A 19,652-nucleotide genomic window follows, 5' to 3' on the forward strand; every position below is an offset into this window, starting at 1 on the left:
ACCCCAATTGCTTAGGGGCGGCCAGGTGGCTCAGCGAGTAAGAGCACTGGCTCCAGTGTTGGGATGACCTGGGGATCAAATCCCGGGCTCAGATACTCAGCACCACACCCAGAAATAACTGGCCGTGTAATCTTGAGCAAGTTACTTAACCCCAATTGCTTTTAAAATAAAAAAAAGTTTCTCATTTTTGAGCAAAAAAGAATATTGTTATGCTAATAGTGAAATATAACTCAGTACAATGAATATATAATAATGGGATATCCAAAAATATGTTTTGTAAATCTTTCAGTTTGTGACTTTTTTAAAAATTGAAACTTACCTTGGGAATTGCAGTTCATTAGGTCCTTAAGGTCAGTTTCTCAATTTAGATGTCTTATATCTAGAATATAATCTTTGATTTACTTATAAAGCTTATTGCCAGAATTCTTTCTGCCCTCTTCATGCCCAGCGTCCTTTAGGAAAGCTTTCATTTGGGGTCCTTCTTTGCATCTCTGGGATCTTTTTCTTATCACTTCTGTCCACCTTTATAATATACCCTGTCTCTTCTTTTAGCACCCTCTGTTCTGATAAACGATTTCTCCATTACATGTTACTAGTTCCACATATTCTATTCACTGCAAATTTATTGGCATTTTAACAGGGGCCTCAAAGAGCTTCCGTGCTTTCACCCAAAGAAATTTATGATAATGATGGAATCCCATCATTTCAGGTATTCTTTCAGGCTACTCACAGAGATATATATGAGTAGGTGAGTCTCCTATTCACCCTCAATTATCTGCTTCTTCTGCCTTGCCTGATTTTGGATGTATATCAAGTCAGTAGCATTTAAAATGCATATGACTGAATCATTAAAAAATCTATTATTCTTCAGTGGACATTCATGCCTCAAAAACAGTGATGCATTACTTTGGGTATATGAAAGGCCAAGAAAACGATTCCTAGATTTCAGAGAAAAATTAAGGGATACTTATAGGTCTTGAAATTTTTGAGAGAAAAAAAAAAGCTAAATCATGTTTAGTATATTTTCTTGTGAGGGGCAGTATGATAAGAGTGGTTAGATAGTTTGTATTGAGTCAGCAATCAATCAACTCCAGGCACTGTTAAGTACTGAGCACAGAAAGACAAAAATTAAAACAGTCCTTGAACTTATTAAGTCCATTGTGTGGAGAGAAGCAATATGTTACTTACACACACACACACACACACACACACACACACACAGAGGAAATTCAAAGTAAATGCAAAGTAAGGAAGAAAGGAGCATATGTTAGGAAGTCCTTTCTTTGACAAATACTGATGTGGTGACCCTGGGCAAGTTTTTAATCCCCTAATGTCCCCAACTACTCTTTAAAAGTGTAATTTATAGAGCAGATGCCGATGTGCATTGCTAAAGGGAGTTTTCTATTCATTGGATATTCTCTAGACCACCACAAGCCTGTGCAAAAAGAAAAGTAGTCTGTTTGTAAAGGTTAGATAATGTATTTTAGAATATTTTCCACCCCAGTAGTAAAAAGGTTAGAATTTTTTTAGTTGATTTTTAAAAAGATAAGCCTCAGTTATTGAAAAAACTTGGGTGGAACAGCTTACCTATGTAGTAATGTTATCGAAATAAAATAATTACTTTATAATTCAAAGAATAGTTCTGAAAAATGAAATTTCCATCCCTAATCCTTAAATTTCATGCAAATTATTCAAAAATCCCCTTTTTCATATAGGAGTTCATTGTTGAATTGTTTGGTGTAGATCTAATTACTAAGCAATTAGGAGAATGTATGGGGGAAAAAATGGCAGCCTTCTGAGGCCCCACCACTGGTTGATTGTGACACTGGTGCATGGAGTAGATTTATCCAATGGCTCAGTCTATTAAGTCTGAACCTTACGTTTCTTTACCTTCTTTAAGCAGCTTGACTGACAAAACAAACAAATATATTTGGAACCAATTTACTTGAGTGAACATTTGTGAACAACTGATAACTTTTTATTTAGTATCAACCTACGTTGTACTTAAAAATTAAAATATATATATATATTTAAACAACTCTTCATCTACTTTGTAGTCCACAAAGCTAGTTTGGGAATCTCCCTTCTAGAATAGAGCACATACCACAATTTTCGACCATATGTAATCATTTCCTATAGTTGACCTTAGACGCCATCAAATCCTTTGCTTTACAGATGAGGAAACTGAGGTTAAGAGACTTTTGTAGAATGACATACCAGAGAATTATTTGGGATGTGTACCAAATCAATAGCATTTAAAACTCATGTGAATGAATTGGCAAAACATATAAAATTAATCTGAGGCAGGATTTGAACCCAAGTCTTTCTGACTCTGTCTAGTGTTTTATCCACTATGCTATACAGCCTACCACATATTTTATTTCTTTTTTGACCAAAAGAGAAAGTTTCTATTGCAAGTGTTAAAATGCTAAATAATACAAGTGTAATGAGAAAAAAAATAGCCTAAGTAGGGGGAAATGTATTTGTGTGTTTATGTGCATGTGTGTAACGTGTACACTGCACTATTTTATGAAATATCAGTAGTTCTCAAATTAGTAATCTTACATTATTGCTGAATTCTAAATTGTTGATACATTTTAATATGGTATATAACATTTAATTTCTCTGTGTTTTGTGGGATGATCTAAGAAAAATTATTTATAATTCTATTGACTTAATATTTAACCATGGGATTTAAGGGTCATATTTGGTGTTTTGAAATTAGAAGTACATTTCAGTTTTCCATATCATAATATAGCCTCAGCTACAGGGAGACAAAGGATGAGATCCAGAGTGGCAGTTTTAATTCATTAGTCACACTGCACTTTATACTGTTAAGCCCATCTGGCCACTTGTATTGAACCCCACTCGGCTGTCTCCATAAAATCTGAAGCAACCCAACTTAACCTTGCACAAATAGCCATGAAATCTATAAACCTAGCAGATACAAAGGGTGTATTAGGAAGAAAAGAATAGGTCTGCTTCATGAACTTTCAGAGTATGAAGTGCTCTTAGGATAGCTGAAGATAAAAGGATATGGAACATGAAATGAAACTTTCAGTCAACAAACTGTAGAAGCCAGGTGATTGTTATGTGAAAAGAGGTATTCAGCCTTGACCCCTCCATAGAATGAAATCTGTAATTATGTTCAAGCAAAAAAGGAAGCAACAAAAAATGACAAACTAATAGGAAATGGGAAAATAATTCACATCCCAAAAGCTCTCTTTCCTAAAGTAAATGCATTCATGGAATATGGCTTGCTGCCCTTCCAGTTCACTTTTCAGAATTTATAACTGCATATAATGTTGGGGGGGGGGAGAAGACAACATGTTAATATGGTCATATTATCAAAAATATTATTGATGTGTAAATAGTTTCAACAGCTAGCACTCTGGGAATTAAAAAAAAATTAACCAGTTTTTCCTTTGTGAATCAGGTTGTTTTAATAGAAATTTTTAAAGCTAGTTGATTTAACACCCTGCCTCTTTTCTAAATATACCAGTCTCAATAAAATGGACAAAAGCACAGATTTCCATTCCACCAGATGTTGAAGGGAAGAGCTGCTATTTGACTAAGTCAAAATCAGTAAAGCTGCAGCACACAAATGGAAATTTTCAGCCCAGTGAACATCCTCAATGCTAATGTCTGTTAGTGCCAAAGTAGAGTGTGGGTTCGTAGCATGGGGCAGCTGCCCTAGTGTCCCTGAGAGGTCTTTGGAAGCATACTATGTGCACACTGAGATGGGAGGTGTTGATGAAGCATGATTTCCATAGATGAGAACTGAGTATAATATGCTTGTAAGTTTAATATTTATATGTAAATAAGGATATTTGACAGCTAACCATGTCTTCAGTTTGCTTTCTTAATCTGGATAACTAAAGGGAAAATATCTATTTGAATATCTGTTTAAATCTAGTATAGTTTGTTTACATTTTCATTGTCCCTTTCTTACAGTCTTTCCTGTCTTTTTTTTTTTGTTATATTTTCCAAGTAAGACATCCAATGGTTGCGTTCATCTTTTCTTTGTTGCATTTTACCATTCTTGATTTTGAGGGTTCCTTTTCCTTAGGCAATAATAATAAAGCACTAAGAAAGATAAATTTTAAGCTATAATGTTTTGGAAACTTCTAGAAACATCATTTTTACATCTACCTTGTGAAGGAAGCATATTGTCGCTTCACAATGCTTTTTTACTCCCATATTTTTGTATAATAAAGAATTCTTTAAAAGTCTGAGAAAATAAGTAATGTTTTACAACTGTTTCCTACTCATAATTTAACTGTGTGGCCATTGAGAAAATTTATGGGTTTTTTTCTGATTTTTATGTATTTATTTTGGAAACTTTTTTTCAGAGGGACTTTACCTAAGCCATGATAGGTAACATTTTTAAACTCTCTACTACCCACATGTTACAAGCAGAATTTTTTACTCAAATTGAATTAAAATTAATTTTGTTTTGTTCAACCAGATGCCATGATCTTAGGGGGTAAATAGAAACTACAAATGTGAGATTAGCTATCTCTGCTCTAAAGTTTTAAAAACTGAAAACCACAATGTATTGTATAATTTTTTGTATGTGTCATGTTAGTTGCACGATTAATCTTAAAACCTAATTAACCAAAAGATGAATTTTCAGACTCCTATGGGAATCCTGTGTCACCAGAAGATCAAGTCAGTCTTGCTCAGCAGATTTCTGATGTTGTGAAGCAACCAGCATTTATAGCAGGTATTGGGGCTGCCTGTTGGATAATCCTTATGGTCTTCAGCATCTGGTTGTATCGTCACCGGAAAAAGAGAAACGGACTCACTAGTACTTATGCTGGTATCAGAAAAGGTATTCACTTATTTAATTTTCTGACATTTCTGATGTTTGCCCAAGTTTGAAGATACATTTTTTTATAAGTAGCAGTTAGGGTATTTTAAATAGTCACCAAGCTTTAAATTTATAGTATTTTTGAGTTAAAACTTATATTGATACATGTACTTTATATTATATTTAATCAGTATTTATTGTATATGAAATATAAGGATATGTGCACATGTGTATCAGTGTAATTGTAGATATGTATATAGAAATCACCTTCATATAATCTGCATGGAGGATAGTAGAGATGTATAATAAATATAGTTTACGTTAACTCTTTTGTTCTTTTAAAGATACTTAACCCCATTTTCTGACCAGTGAATCTCATGTGGGGTAACATGTAGATGGCTATCATTCCTAGACCAGTCAGAGAATTCATCTTTGACTTGTGGTAGGGGAATTCGGCTTTTCTTAGACAGCAACAATAAAAGCCGAATTTGAACTTTGCTTTGCAGTTTTTGAAGAGGGAATCGCTGTCCCTTGTGAAACAAGAGGGACAATTGTGCTCTTTGGTTATTTTAGTATCTGGTGTTTATTGTTTTTATAGATAAGGGAACACATGACTGAAGAATATGTCCATTCTGGCAGAGGAGAGGGATTTAAGATCTTCTTTTTCTTAATTAAAGCTTCTCAGTTAAATATATACATATTGCTGATGGCAGAGTTTCTAGCTCACGGCTTTACAGCATCAGCAGAATTTATGCTTGAATTAGTTTTATTGGAAAGGGTTTCTTGGCATCATCTGTAGTCTCATGGGATGAAACAAATAGTGCCAATGCTTTTCACAAGTACCTTTTCCACAAATACTCATGTATTTTGGATTAGTTATTTTGTATTTTTTCTTCTCCTGGAAATTTTAACACTGTTAAAAACAGTCAGATTGACCCCTCCTTAGAAGTAAAGCATTCTCCTGATTTACCAAAACTTCCAAGAACACCTCTTTGTCTTAATTTTGAATTATATGATCACAGTTATTACTCTAAAGTATATTATATGATTCAGAGCTTCCATTCATGATTCTTAAAAGTTTAATCTGTATTAAGTAAACCTGCCCTTTTTATTTTCTTTGGAGAGGGGGAAGAATTTTTCAGCCTTGAATGTGAAGGATTAAGAGAGCACATCTTTAAATATCTTGACCAAATAACTTATTTCACTAACTCATGAGTTTGTTCCCTTAAATGAGCTAGTTATCATTCCACTGAGAGAAACTGTTCAGTGACCAAAGATTACAACCCCAGAACCAGTTAATTCACCACCAGAAACAGAAAATGAGCTATAAAATGTTTTCACAGGCAGCGAATAGTCTTAGTCTTAGCCACATTAAATAAGTCTTTAAACATACCACTTATTTAAATACAGAAAAAGTTACCTCAATTGCCAGAGAAATAAAATACATAATGAGGGTTAGCAGTGGTTGCAAAGGACTATCTCTGGCTTGTATCCAGTCTGTATATAGTTTGAAGAAGTACAAGACCCACATGTTACCATATTAAGCCTTTTATGAATGAAAAAAAAAATTCAAATGAGAAGATTGCTCTATTTTTGGAATTGATAGTCTTGTGAAATTTGCGGTTTAGGCTTTTATTTTGAATCTAGTTTGAACAAGAAGAGTATTTGATTAACATCAGTTTGCCCTGTTTCCTTATATCTTCCCGTCAGGTGTCACTTGTATTAGGGTTTAATACATTTTTTTCTATAGTTGTATATATTTAATATCTTTAATTCTCTTGGAATCTTAAGATGTATTAAGCACAGTGAATTTAACTAATGAAATTCTCTTTTCCATTTACTAATGTACTTTAAGCATGCTGGTCAATGCCTTTGCCTTCTTTCTGTAAAACCTACTAAACTAATATCATTGTCCTTTCATTCAGCTAGTATTTTAGTAGAAATCATAGAACATAATTACAAATGTAATTTGATGAGAATTTGATTCTGCTTTCTGCACTTTTGCCTTATTGGCACTTTTGAAGTAATTCTAAATTTATTTGGATTTCTTCAATGCATTTCTTCAAAAAGTATTTTTTACATTTTGAGATTTTTAAAAGACAACCTGTTTCTACACTGAAAACACATGTTCATAATTTCAAGACAAAAAGATGTGAAATGTTTTAAAGAAATAAATGTGGAAAAACCTATTGATCTGTAAAAGATGCTAAAACATAATAAACATTATTAACATTTTTTCAACAATTTTTGTGCCTCTGACATGTTAAAATATTTCAGTACCTACATTTGCACATATTCACTCATATTGGGCAGGAAGACAGGTTATTAATGAAAGCTTTGAGAATTAAGTTGTTCTTTGTCGTACTAGCTATGAAGATTTCACTTAGTTTGACCTCTTTTCATTTTCTTTTGTATTCCTCAGATTGAAGGTTAGTAGTTGGCTAAGAGAAGTAATGACAAGGACCTTTCCTATTTTTCCTGTGTCCTTGTGATTGAAAATTGATGTTGAGGTACCCCATTCCTTTTTGAATAGCTGTAGTTTCAAATTGCCTTTTTCATTTATTTATTTATTTATTTATTTACGAAGACTGGTTACTATGGCTCTCTATTTTTGAATGTAGCTAAATTACTGTGTGAAAAGACCTGACTGGGGGAAAAACCCATAATAAAATTCTTGCCTGTTGGGCTACAAAATGAAACCAGTGCATGAATTGGGTAAACAATGTTGAGGTTTTCAGTTTTTTGTCCTCTATACATAGTGTGCTTAGATGTAGAAAAGCTTGTTTCTTTGAGTGGGCCCACAGTGATACTATTTGTATCCCAAAAGCCTTAATCCTAAAATAAATTTCATAAAAATATCAGAACTATATGAAATAGAAAATACATACTTGGCAGTTTTCTTACTTAAAATATGGAACTGGTTAATCCATTTCCTATGTATCAAAAATTTTCCTAACTAAATCTTTATCTTAAGTCTGCTACACTTTTTTTTCTTTACTAGACCAGACTTTAAATTAATGTGAAGAGCTTAAAAAATAAATCAGTCTCCTCCCTTTATGAAATGACATGGAAATCGCTCTGGTGCCATGCAACATACAGAGGGAGTGTGAGATGATAGAAAGAATGAAGGAGGCAAGGGCTTCCACTTTTAAAGTCTGCTGTTCCGTTTCAAGCAAGAGAGAGATAGAGACAGAGAAACAGAGACAGAGAGAGAGAGAGACAGAGACAGAGACAGAGAGAGAGACAGAGACAGAGAAGATTTTCAGAGGGAAAATATCATTCCATTGTTAAGTCTATTGTGTAGGAGATTACATATACACATGCATACATACACACATGTACATGTATTTTGAGAGACTGGTAGATAGACTCAGAGTTTTTAAATACGAAGTACAGAAAACGCACTTTTAAGTCTTCTAAGCTTTGATCCATCCAGGATTTTTCCATGATGACAAAATAAACAACTGGAAGTGTAGTATTTACACCACTTCTATAATGAGATGTAAGACATTTCTTGTAGAAGTTACTCAAAATGAGACAATTTGATTTTATGGTTGCCTTTGTTCCTATGATTGCTATTTTTTTCTCCTAAGTCCTTAGTAGTCTCCTTTTAATGATCATTTACTGATCTGTAGATAAGGTTCAAGCAAGACCTTGCTAATACTTGTTCAAGAATCCATCACCCAGTGTTTGGAAATGATTAATAGTTTAGGATTCTTGTTTGTACTAGGACTATGGGTAAAACACATTACTAAATGGAGGGTCATTTACAGGCTAACCGAACTCTGTCCCCCTCCTGAGTGTACTGCCATGTCAGCTGCTTTAGAGTGGTACCTTCTTTTCTAACCACAGCTCTGGTCTCATTCATCTATCACTGTGACAGAACCACTGGCTTAGTTATTTACATTTGTTTTATGTTCAGCTGTCTGCTCGATTTATACTAATGTGATGTGTTCCCCTTCTCTCTTCAGCTTAGTAACTGGTTTATATTTTGTTTTGATTTTTCAGTCCCGTCTTTTACCTTCACACCAACAGGTATATATTTGCACTTACCCTCACCCTGCCCTGTTAGATTTGCATGTGTCATACTGTTATTTTGCCCTTTTTCTGGTGTAACCAACCAGGCTGCTATGAGAAGGAATGAAAAAGACTTAAAATCGAATGTTTTATGTGACGGTAGCAGACAGGCCTGTGTTTGAGCAGAACTGTTAGACACTGCTTTTCATCTATTTAATAGACTTATTTATTTATGACTTCACATTGCATCTTACTATTTGTTTGCACTGTTTTTATTAGAGACACACAATGTTTCTACCCCAAGCATGATTTAACATGCTAATAATCCTTTTGAATATTTTCTGACTTCATTCTTTTCTTCAACTTGAACTTGGTAGATTTTTCAAAAATATTTCTCTTCAATATAATTCTTTGCTATAGAATAAACCTTTTTAAAAGAAGTAAATTGTAATGTACAGCATACTTGGAGAATAAAGCTTTCCATTTTCTTGTGTCAAGATCCTGATAATCATACCTACTCAATTTATTTGGTAGAGGGCCCTCTTCTTTCACGTTGCCATTAGCAAAAAGACTTACCTGTAACACCACCTCCTACATTTTAATCTGGTTATTGTAATCACTGGAAGCAGTTATCTCTCCTTTGCAGGCTCCTACCTAGGAGTTCTTGTAAGGGTGAGAAAGTTGGCAGATTTTAAAAACACATTTCTAATAAGAAAATGCACAGCTGTTGAATCTATCAGGATTTGCAGTGAAGCTTATCTTTTTAACTCCTTGTCTAGCTGACTATGTATAACTTTAAAAAAAAATTAAAGCAAATTTAAAGCATCTATTTGGCTCGTACTTTCAGAAAGCTAGGCTTTTTTGTTCCTGTTCTTTTGTTCTATTGAAGAATGTTTGGGATGGTGTACATAGGTATAATAGTAATTAACCTGACTTGCATAAATCACACAGGACTAGCACTGTCACTTATATTTACATAGTAGATTTTTTTCTTCTTTTTGGTGGTTACTGTAGTAATTTTTCAATGTCTGAGCCATTATTTTTTTACAGTTTTTTTAAACAGAGTTTAGTTTTCCAAATAAAATCAGCGATTGAATATCATAAAATTATGCATGAAATGAACCTTTAACTATGGGACGTTGGTGTAGAGATATACACTTGATATTTAGTATTTTATGGAATAATGAATGAACGAATGAATTCTGTTTTCAGTCCTGGTGGCATATTTAGGAAAATGGTTGTTGCCTAAAATCATTGTCATAACTTAAAAATAACTGAATTTCTCTAGAAAGTTGTATTGCCCTACTTGAGAATGTTATCATTAGACTTCTGGATAGAAAAAAAGAAAATACTCTCTTTTAGAAAGTATTCATAAATGCATTGTTTTCAATATCTAATATGATTATTAATTAATTCCTTTCTTTTGTAATATTCTAGTAACTTATCAGAGAGGAGGCGAAGCAGTGAGCAGTGGAGGCAGGTAATTACATTGTTTATTTTAGATTTTTAAGGAATAGGAAATAAATCTCACTGTATTGAATTAAGGTTTATTAAGAATAAATGATGTGTCCTAAGGAAGGAAAATTCGGAATCAATATTTTCTTAATTTTGGTACTATTTCACAGGTTTAGCTAAATGGGAGAATTTGATTCATATCTTTTAATGATAGGACACATGGTTCCCTTTTATAATCAAATTGAACTCCTTCAACCCAGTTGCCAGGATTGAAACCAATGTGTTTTTAGGAAATGAACACCAGAGGGAGCACATTGACTGGGAAAAGAAAAGACTTGCTGACTTAACTGATGATTAAAGGCATTAAAGTAATTAAGTTGTAGCATTTATTGAGATTAAGAAATATAGTTGTTTTATAGATACTACAAAAAAGATGTTCATCAAGAAAGCTACTTAACACAGCAGCAGCATCTTGTAACTTTTTGTAGTTCTGTTCTGGCTTTTAGAATAGTTTAAGCCATCACTTGAACTAAGTGATGTACTAAAGGAAAAAATCAGGGTTAGCCTAATAGTACAAAAGGTTTATTCTGTAAACATCTAGATAGAGCTGAAATTGAATCTAAAAAAGTGTTTGCTGAACCAGTTATTGTTTAATGATTAATGATATTAGCACAGTCGGGTCACAAATTGTTGTGAGGTCTGACTCTGCCAGAGTGATAAAAAGCCACCTGTGCATGACTTTCCAGTATAAAAGATAATTTTTTGAAAACAAAAGAAGTTTATGCCATGTCGAGTTTAGGATGTGTAAACTGAACTGAACGGAAGCTTCCATGTAAGACCTGTTTTCCATTTGAATCATTTAAAAGAATGCCCAGAAATTGGGGAAGCAGGTTAGTTAAGAGTATTTGGCATTAAACGCTGATCTCTGGGGTAGTAAGGCAGGCTTCTTGGCTCCGCCATACCTATCTGTATTTACCTTATATCAGCAGGGTTGTGGTTCTTTTTAAGGATTACTTTTCTTTGTTTCCCAGTTAATTTAATTTGAGAATTAAAACTATACACATTTTTTTTATACTTCAAAACAGTCAGTGGTTTTAAACATTGATCAAAAAGCTTCTGGTTTCCAAGACTTGGTCTTTACAAGGTCTAGGTCTATGGGTTTATGTGTCTCTGTCGGTTTTTATTTGTCTGTCTTGCCACCACTCTATCTGCGTATACTCTGATTAAAAACCTTGACCTACTAAGTATAATCAATCCACTGGCAAGTATTTACTCAGATACCTAATCTTTGCTCAGTGTTTGCTTTTTTGTTTTGTTTTTGTTTTTAGTGAAGGAGGTTCAATACTGAAGTGTAAAACTGGTTCTAGATATCAAATTTATAATCTAAATTAAAGTGAATGCGAACACAGGCAAATATCTGGAGCAGGACAATGTCTGTTTGCATATACAGAATTTCTGGTTTATGAATTATCCTTCTCTTTATTTTTGTTTTGAATATACTATTTATATGTGTGTGTGTGTATTATAAATATGTATATCATTGAAATCTTATATCTTATATATTACTATATACACCATCTATTACAGATTCCAGAGTGAGTTAAAATATACCAAGTATAAACTAAGAAATTTACTTCTTCCAGGTCCCCCAGCTAATGTGGAAAGACCTGAATTCTAGGTGTCCCTAGCCTTGGATTCTAGATTTCTTTTCTGTGCTTCAATTTCTTCCCCTGTAAAATGAAGAGGTTAATAAATATTTCAAATTCTCTTCAAAACTCTAAATTCTGTAATTCTAAATGTTTTAAAAAATAAAAATTTAGTTGGAACTAAAAACATCTTTCTCACTTTATCGGTAAAAGGAAGCTAGCTAATAGGTGTGTTTGCATTGGGGTGACAGTGAAGCTAAGTAACAATTACCCTTCGATCCCTGTCCTCTTATATGTTCTTAATTGGTCCTCCAGTGGAGAAAAATACCATCTTCATCCTCACACTGTAATATCAAGCATCGTAAAGGTATCATGGGCCCGAGATGGGGGGAGGAACATTAAAAAAAAATACCTTTCTACAGGAATAGAACAGACAAAAGCCAAAGTAGTTTATGTCATCATCTAGGTGTTGATCCACAAAAAGAAATATTTTAGATATAGCTGTTAAATACCCATACCCCATGCCTACTTTTACCTTGTAAATCACCACCAGCCTACAAAGCCACGTAGACTTCACTGTTGGTGAAAGAAGCCCACGGACCTGACCTTCCTAGTTCTGGGCTATTATATATATTTCTTCACCTATATTTTCTTCCTTTGAATAAAATATAAGTTTCTCGAGGGTAGGGATAGTCATATATGTGTGCATGCATGTAAGTAAATATATTTGTTATATGTGTATAAAACATACGTGCATATGTTCCTCATATGTCTATAAAGCATGTGTGTGCATATATTCCTTTTCCTCTTTATAAGCAAGCATGCCCCCCAACATAGGCACAAGAAGAGAACTCTTTATATAACATTCAAAAATGCTAGTTCTTTAAAATACAAATAAAAGACCCCAAACTTGGCAGAGAAATGCCAGCACTGTACAGGTTTCATCAAAATGATTGGCTTTTTTTTTCCTTCTTCCAGTAGTCATTTTCAATATATCAGTCTACTGATGACATAATCTGCTTAGTTTCACACTGTATAACCACCACCAGTTTGTCAACCTTTATAGAGATTAGTCTGAGGTTAAAGTTTTTGAGGGACTGATTTATGAACCATATTCTTTTTTTAAAGTTTAAAATATGAAGTTTACATGCAGAGTTGTTCATTTAAATCTTTCTGCTTTTAGCACAGCTTTATAAAAGATTATCTGAAATTAGCTTTCTAGCATGAAATGGAAGACTTCCCAAATCCTGAAACAAATGATTAGCTTTGAAATATCTAAACAGAAGGATCTATCTCCATATCCATTTATATCTATGTCTCTATTTATATTTTTGTTTGGACATGTGATTTTATTGCTATAGGCAATGCAAATTAAGAACTTAACTGCAGTCTAAAATCCTGGAATTGCCTGCATTACGGAAAGGCTTAGTGCCTTTCCTATTGTCAGATTGTATGTATTAGACTTAGATCTGAACCTAGGCCTTTCTGTCTATAGCTAGTGTATATTAGATATAGAAAAAGTCTAGGCCTTTCTGTCTGTAGTTAGTATATGTTAGACATTCGAACTGAACCTAAGCCTTTCTCTCTACACTGACGCCCCTCTCCCCTCTAGACTTTTCATTCCCTTTCTAAATAGAAGAGATCACAAATTTGTTCATAATACTTGTAAATTAGACAGATATTCCGTATATTTCCTTAAGCATTTGAACTTTGAATTCTATAAGGAACAGAATATATAACTTTATTTTGTTATAAAGATTTCTTCTTCTTATTATTAAATTTTTCCTTTTTTATAGTTGATTCAGAATCAGGTTAATTTCTATTTGACCCATGCTTCTGACTTTTGTTCTCCGTTATAATTCCTATGCTGATACTTTTCTTCCTTTAAGAGGAAGATGAAAAAGGAAAAGGAAAATTGTTCATCTGTACAATATTTGTATTGTGAAAAAGCAAATCCATTTTCCCCCTCAACATTTTTAGCATCATAAGATGTCACTTCTTGACCTACCCTCCCCTACCCCGGAAACACAAACATATATTACCCTGAAGATTCCTAAAAATATATCTTTGTCAGAGTATGGAACTTTGGGTACGAAATATTGACTCTCACGTTAGATATTTTGATGTGTTGGTCATTTTTGCTCAACTGGTGGTTTTTTTTATTATTTCTCCTCCTTTTCACTCATTTTATAAGATATGAGACGCAGGATGGAGGAGGAAGAGAGAGGGAAGCATTGGGATTGTAAATGATGTAATAATAATGAAAGGTGTCGATAAAATTTATATAAAAATTTTAAAATTTAATTAATTTTAAATTAATTTAAAAATTTTTAAATAAAAATTTAAAAATTAAATTTATTTTAAAAATTATTTATTTAAAAAATTTTAGGGTTGGAAAAGGCATTGGAGATCATCTAATGAGATAAATGTAATTGTAAGATGTAAGGACCTCCACAAGATAAATCTCAGATTTCTCTATTAGAATGCACACAAGTTTTAGGTATCTTGTTTTAATGAATACATACTCATAGACACATAATTATGACATTTCTATTCTTATTAATTTTATTTTAAAAATTGGACAGAAGGTAAGATCTAGTGAGCAATATAATAATATTAATAGAAACTGACAAATAGTACTTTGAAATTTGTGTAAACCACTTGCACAAATTAGATAATTTATATGTCAAATTGCTTCATAGTATGTCTTATCCTCCAAGTCAGATCTTTAGTCTAGTTTCAAATTAGAACAAATTCTTGGGCGGCTAGGTGGTGCAGTGAATAGAGCATCAGCCCTGGAGTCAGGAGGACATGAGTTCAAATCAGGCCTCAGTCATTGAACACTTACCAGTCATGTGACCATGGGCAAGTCACTTAATCCCAAATTTTTTTCAAAAAAGAAAAAAACAAATTCTAAATGTTCTGGAGGTGTTAGGTCATCTCATTATGTAGAAAGCAGATTTGGTGATTGGGTTGCCAGAACCAGATATGGTTCATTGTATTTGGATATGTAAATAACTTTTCACAATTACTTTTTCTTAGACTATGAGATAAAACTAATTTTTGTGGTTTTCTTCATATTAAAAGGATTATGAATTCCAAGACTTCATTTAAATTCCATTCTTATTTGCATAAGCTTTTGGGGGGAAATTTTTAGGGGATTTTAGCATGTTTCCTACCCCATTTAAAAAAAATACCTGATATCTAAATCAAAGCATTCAGTTTTGCAAGAAATTATTTTGGGGCAGCTAGGTGGTTCATTGAATAGAGCACTGGCCCTAGAGTCAGGAGGACCTAAATTCAAATCCAGCCTCAGATACTTAACACTTACTAGCTGTGTGACCTTGGGCAAGTCACTTAACCCCAATTGCCCTGTCTTCCCCCCTGCAAAAAGATAAAAAAATATATTTTAAAATAGCCATCTTTTCTGTAACATCTTCCTTTTATTGACTAAACATAAATATTCATGGAGAGAAAAATGTCAAGTTGTTATTCATAGGTTAATTGAAGAATAGTTATTTTAGATTAACAAAGAAAATGAAGACAAAGTGTTATAAATAGAATTTATAATGTTTCCATCAGCTCTTTTCACTTGATTAAAAAAGAACGTTAGGAATGACATTTTTTTTATCTCCATTTCATTCATTTGCACTGTTGGTCCCAAACCTCTATTACAAAAAGAAAACATTAGAGCTAATACTTCTTATGGTGGACATGTGTCTCTTCTCCTCCCCTCAGTTTAATTAAGTGTTTTTTCAATATTTATGAATGGATTTATGATATTTTGCAAGATTGCCATCAAAGCATTTTGACAAACATTCAGAAAAAGTATGCTAAACAAGAGGGTCAGAATGCCATAGTTCTGGATTTCTGAATGAAAACATGTACTTAATATGAGGGGCCCATAGTCTTGAATAAAATAACATATTTTTAAATAAAATTTGGGGAGAAATCACATTAATAAAATATTTATTCAAATGTATCAAAAAAATAAAGTGCATAGCTTGAGAACACAATTTAGGCTATTAAAAACTGACTTGATACACTTGTGACCAATTTTGTGGCTATGGTTTAGAATTCTAATATTTATTTCACAACACTTGTTTTAGAAGTTTATTTTCCTGGAAATCTGCATACTCACATTCTAATCAGGATTATTTTAATTTTGTGACTAAGCCTCACTTTCTACATAGATTTTGACTAATTGATCTCTTTCTATGGACTCTCCAAATCTTAAGATTTATGATACTGTGGTTCATAGAATTGTAATTTCAGAGAATACTTCTACCCATTTTATGTATCAGCCTTCTGTAATCTGTAAGTCTAATATTGCCGTTCTATTTGCCAAACATGTAAAAGATGTTGTTGCTTATGCTTGTAACATTTACATTTTTTTTTAAAGGCCAGGACTTCTCAATATCAATGAACCTGTCACTCAGCCATGGCTAGCAGATACTTGGCCTAATACTGGAAATAATCACAATGACTGCTCAATCAACTGTTGTACAGCAAGCAATGGAAACAGTGATAGCAACCTGACTACTTATAGCCGCCCAGGTTAGATACATGGTCTTCGTTCTCTATGTATTTTCAATTGGACTAAGTTTCTACTCCCATTGCCTGTGCGCGCGCACACATACACACACACACACACACACTCACACGCTCACACATACATACATTCTTAAGGTTTTATCTGCTGAAGTAAAATGCCTTTATAATTCCTTTATTTCTGTTGTTCCTTTATTCATTATAGCAGAAGATGAAATCTATTAGGATGAATTTGAAGAGTCCATATTGTTTTGTTGTACAAGATGCTGGCTGTATGAAATATTTTAAATAAACTATTATTTATAGCTAAGTTGTGTTTGTGTGGCACACAGATTTCCAACATGCTGGACCTATACTTGGTTAGTCCCCAAATGCTAACTTTTAACAAGGTATGATTTAAAATATTAAGGGCAGGGATGGGATTTCTAGGCAAAGTGCCAAAAGTGTCTTTTTGCCTCTATCCTCATAGAATATTTTCTATCTTCTCCATTGTATTAGGAAATGTCTAGATCACAGCCCTTACATTGGCATTTCTTAACAAACAACACCACCCTAACCTCTATTTTTTTCCATTTAAGAAGCTATGCTGGCACAATGCCTCTCATCCAAACTCAGAGAAGATAATTTAATCCTTTAAACATTTGTGATTTCATCCCTATAGGTACTGAATCCATTAGCATGGATTTTAATCTCTCACTACCTTAGTAGATGGCTTCATGAGGTGCTGTAGTTGAAGAAAATCTACCACCTCATGGTCAACCCTAATGCTGAACCTCCCTTCACTGGTCCTCATATACAACCATAAAATTTGTTCTTAGGTCCCTACTTATTATTTCCATCTGGTGTAGGACCTAAAGAATTTATTTCAGTGGTATCACTTTTGAGAACAATGGGTCACCTTCATGCTATAATATTTCATTGTATTGAGACTTGAATAAAATTAAGATAAAATAAATTTCAAATTGTACTTTCACTCAGTCAAGGTATTTATTAAGGATTTGCTTTGTATACTGTTTAAGTGCTATGAAGATACAAGAAGTGTATATGACATGACCCTTGTTTTTGAAGAACATACAACATGCTTATGTAGATAAAAATAAGACTGAGGTGATTATGACATAACATATAAGTAGCTCGTAAATTGTTGTGCTATGTCTAATTGATAAATGTAATGGTTAAAGTAAAATTTGAATCAGTCCTGAAAAGATCCATAGAATCTAGATTTTTACTAAGTTTTAACTCTAAGATTTTTTGTGAACTCCTACTGTACTCTTATAGTGGAATGCACAATAAGAGAAAATCTTTGAAATGAAAGTCTTTTCATGAATTCCTAAACATAATTTACCAATCTTAGCAGATTAAAATATTTCCCCATTGCTCTTCATGATTTAATACAAAGTCTAAAAGAAGTTTTTAAAAGTCAACCTAACATACATTCCTTTTTATTTTTAAAGCAATTGGGGTTAAGTAACTTGCCCAAGGTTACACAGCCAGTATTTTTTGTGTGGGTGTTAAGTATCTGAGTCCAGAACCGATCCCAGGTCCTCCCGACTCCAGTCCGGCACTCTTACTCACTGCACCACCTGGCCACCCCATAAATAACTTATCCATGGTTCCCTAAACTTTTTTTTTTGCCTTTTGGAGGGCAATTGGGGTTAAGTAACTTGCCCAAGTTTACACGGCTAGTTTTGTGTGTGTGTAAGCGTCTGAGGCAGGAACTGACCTCGGGTCCTCCTAACTCTGGGGCCAGCGCTTTACTCACTGTGCCACCTAGCCGCCCCCATACATTCTGTTAATTCTGCTATTTTAAAATATCTTATTAGGATAGAATAGATTTCATGAAGATTAGTTATATTCAACCAATTTCTTCAATGACTGCTACTTTTCCTAAGAAAATGAATTAAAATTCAATTTTGTGATAAATAAGAAGTAATTTTTCTTTTGTTAATTATTATTCCAAATGGCCCCTTAGAAAATCAAAACAAGAGAAAGTATTATCTTTTAAACTTAAAAAAGGAAGAAAAGGACAGAGAAATAGAAAAGAAATAGAAGCACAATAACTCCAGACCTTGTCTGTTAAAGGAGGAAAGGGAAATGAAGAAAGGATTTATATGAAGCTGGATCCTGAAAATAATAGTGCATGTAAATTTAAAATATAAACAAAAACATGCTGCTCTGAAGATACGATCATCTCCATGAAAGCGTCTGCCAAAACCAGCTTTTTTTTTTTCTCTTCTCAAGGATACCTTTGCAGCATCCATCCTTAGGCCGTTTTCATAAAGATTTTGTAGGGATTAGAAAGTAAACATATGAGTCAATGATGATGTCTTAACTTGCCCTCTTCTGAAAAACAACAGCAGCACCATTGCTCACCTTTCCTATTCTTCTGATAGCTTTTACAATAGTTTGCCTTGAACATTGTATACCTGTCCCTCAGATGGACACATGGTAATGAATTTTTGGTTCACAGAGTCTTTAATAGACTGCCTTAAAAGGGAACACTCACATTGACAGAATCACAGATCCTTCCATTATGAAGTATTGCCTTAGGAAAGATTTCTTTTGTTTGTATTTTGTCAAACCCAACAATTGTTTGGTTTTTTTTTCTGGAATCTAAAGTGCCATTGGTTCTTCTTCATATAGCAAATCAGATCAGGAGGTATAGTAGGATTAAAGTGTATTTTCTTCATACTACTGTATCAGCAATGCCATATTCACAATGCCTATAGAGATTACAAATATGCTGATATAATTATCCATCACAAAATACATCAGGTTTGCCATTTGGGGAAATAAACTAGAAAATTTATTAAGATACCAAAAGACTGAGTCCCAAAACCAGAAAGTGAAAGCCATCAGAGTAGTTATGACATTGGCACAGGTAGATAAAGTAGAAAGCACCCACATTTTCAAGCCTTTAAAACAGAACAGGCTACCTCAGGCAAAGGTCCTCCTCTCCCCACTCACAGCAACCACCCAGCGTCCTGGAAGAGCGCTCCCAGCAGCTCCGGCCCCTGGCAGTCCTCAGCAGGAGTCCTAACTCAAAAAAAAGAAAAAAAAAAAGGCAACCGCCGCCAACTACCAACTGCAGGACCGTTAGCTCGGCTTTTCACTTTCTCTTGCTCTGCTATGTCGGCACGTCCATGGGGCATGGGAGATCTTTAAATCCC

The 19,652-nt window shown here is 33.6% G+C and overlaps 1 protein-coding gene across 2 annotated transcripts in view; it reads left to right on the forward strand.

Moving 5' to 3' along the window:
- ROBO1 (roundabout guidance receptor 1) overlaps positions 1-19,652 on the forward strand; it is a 210,131-nt gene that overhangs the window by 142,752 nt on the left and 47,727 nt on the right. The window contains exons 15-18 of one of the 2 annotated variants that reach the window (XM_069100504.1): positions 4,637-4,834; positions 8,822-8,848; positions 10,268-10,310; positions 16,334-16,488. In XM_069100504.1, the coding sequence (XP_068956605.1) occupies positions 4,637-4,834; positions 8,822-8,848; positions 10,268-10,310; positions 16,334-16,488 (423 nt within the window). The remainder of the gene's footprint in view (positions 1-4,636; positions 4,835-8,821; positions 8,849-10,267; positions 10,311-16,333; positions 16,489-19,652) is intronic. The other variant, XM_069100505.1, reaches the window with a different exon arrangement.

The sequence above is a fragment of the Petaurus breviceps genome, unplaced genomic scaffold, assembly GCF_028583685.1.
Source record: "Petaurus breviceps papuanus isolate PSGF00001 unplaced genomic scaffold, PetGlider_PUasm1.0 419, whole genome shotgun sequence".
NCBI classification, from domain to species: Eukaryota; Metazoa; Chordata; class Mammalia; order Diprotodontia; family Petauridae; genus Petaurus; species Petaurus breviceps.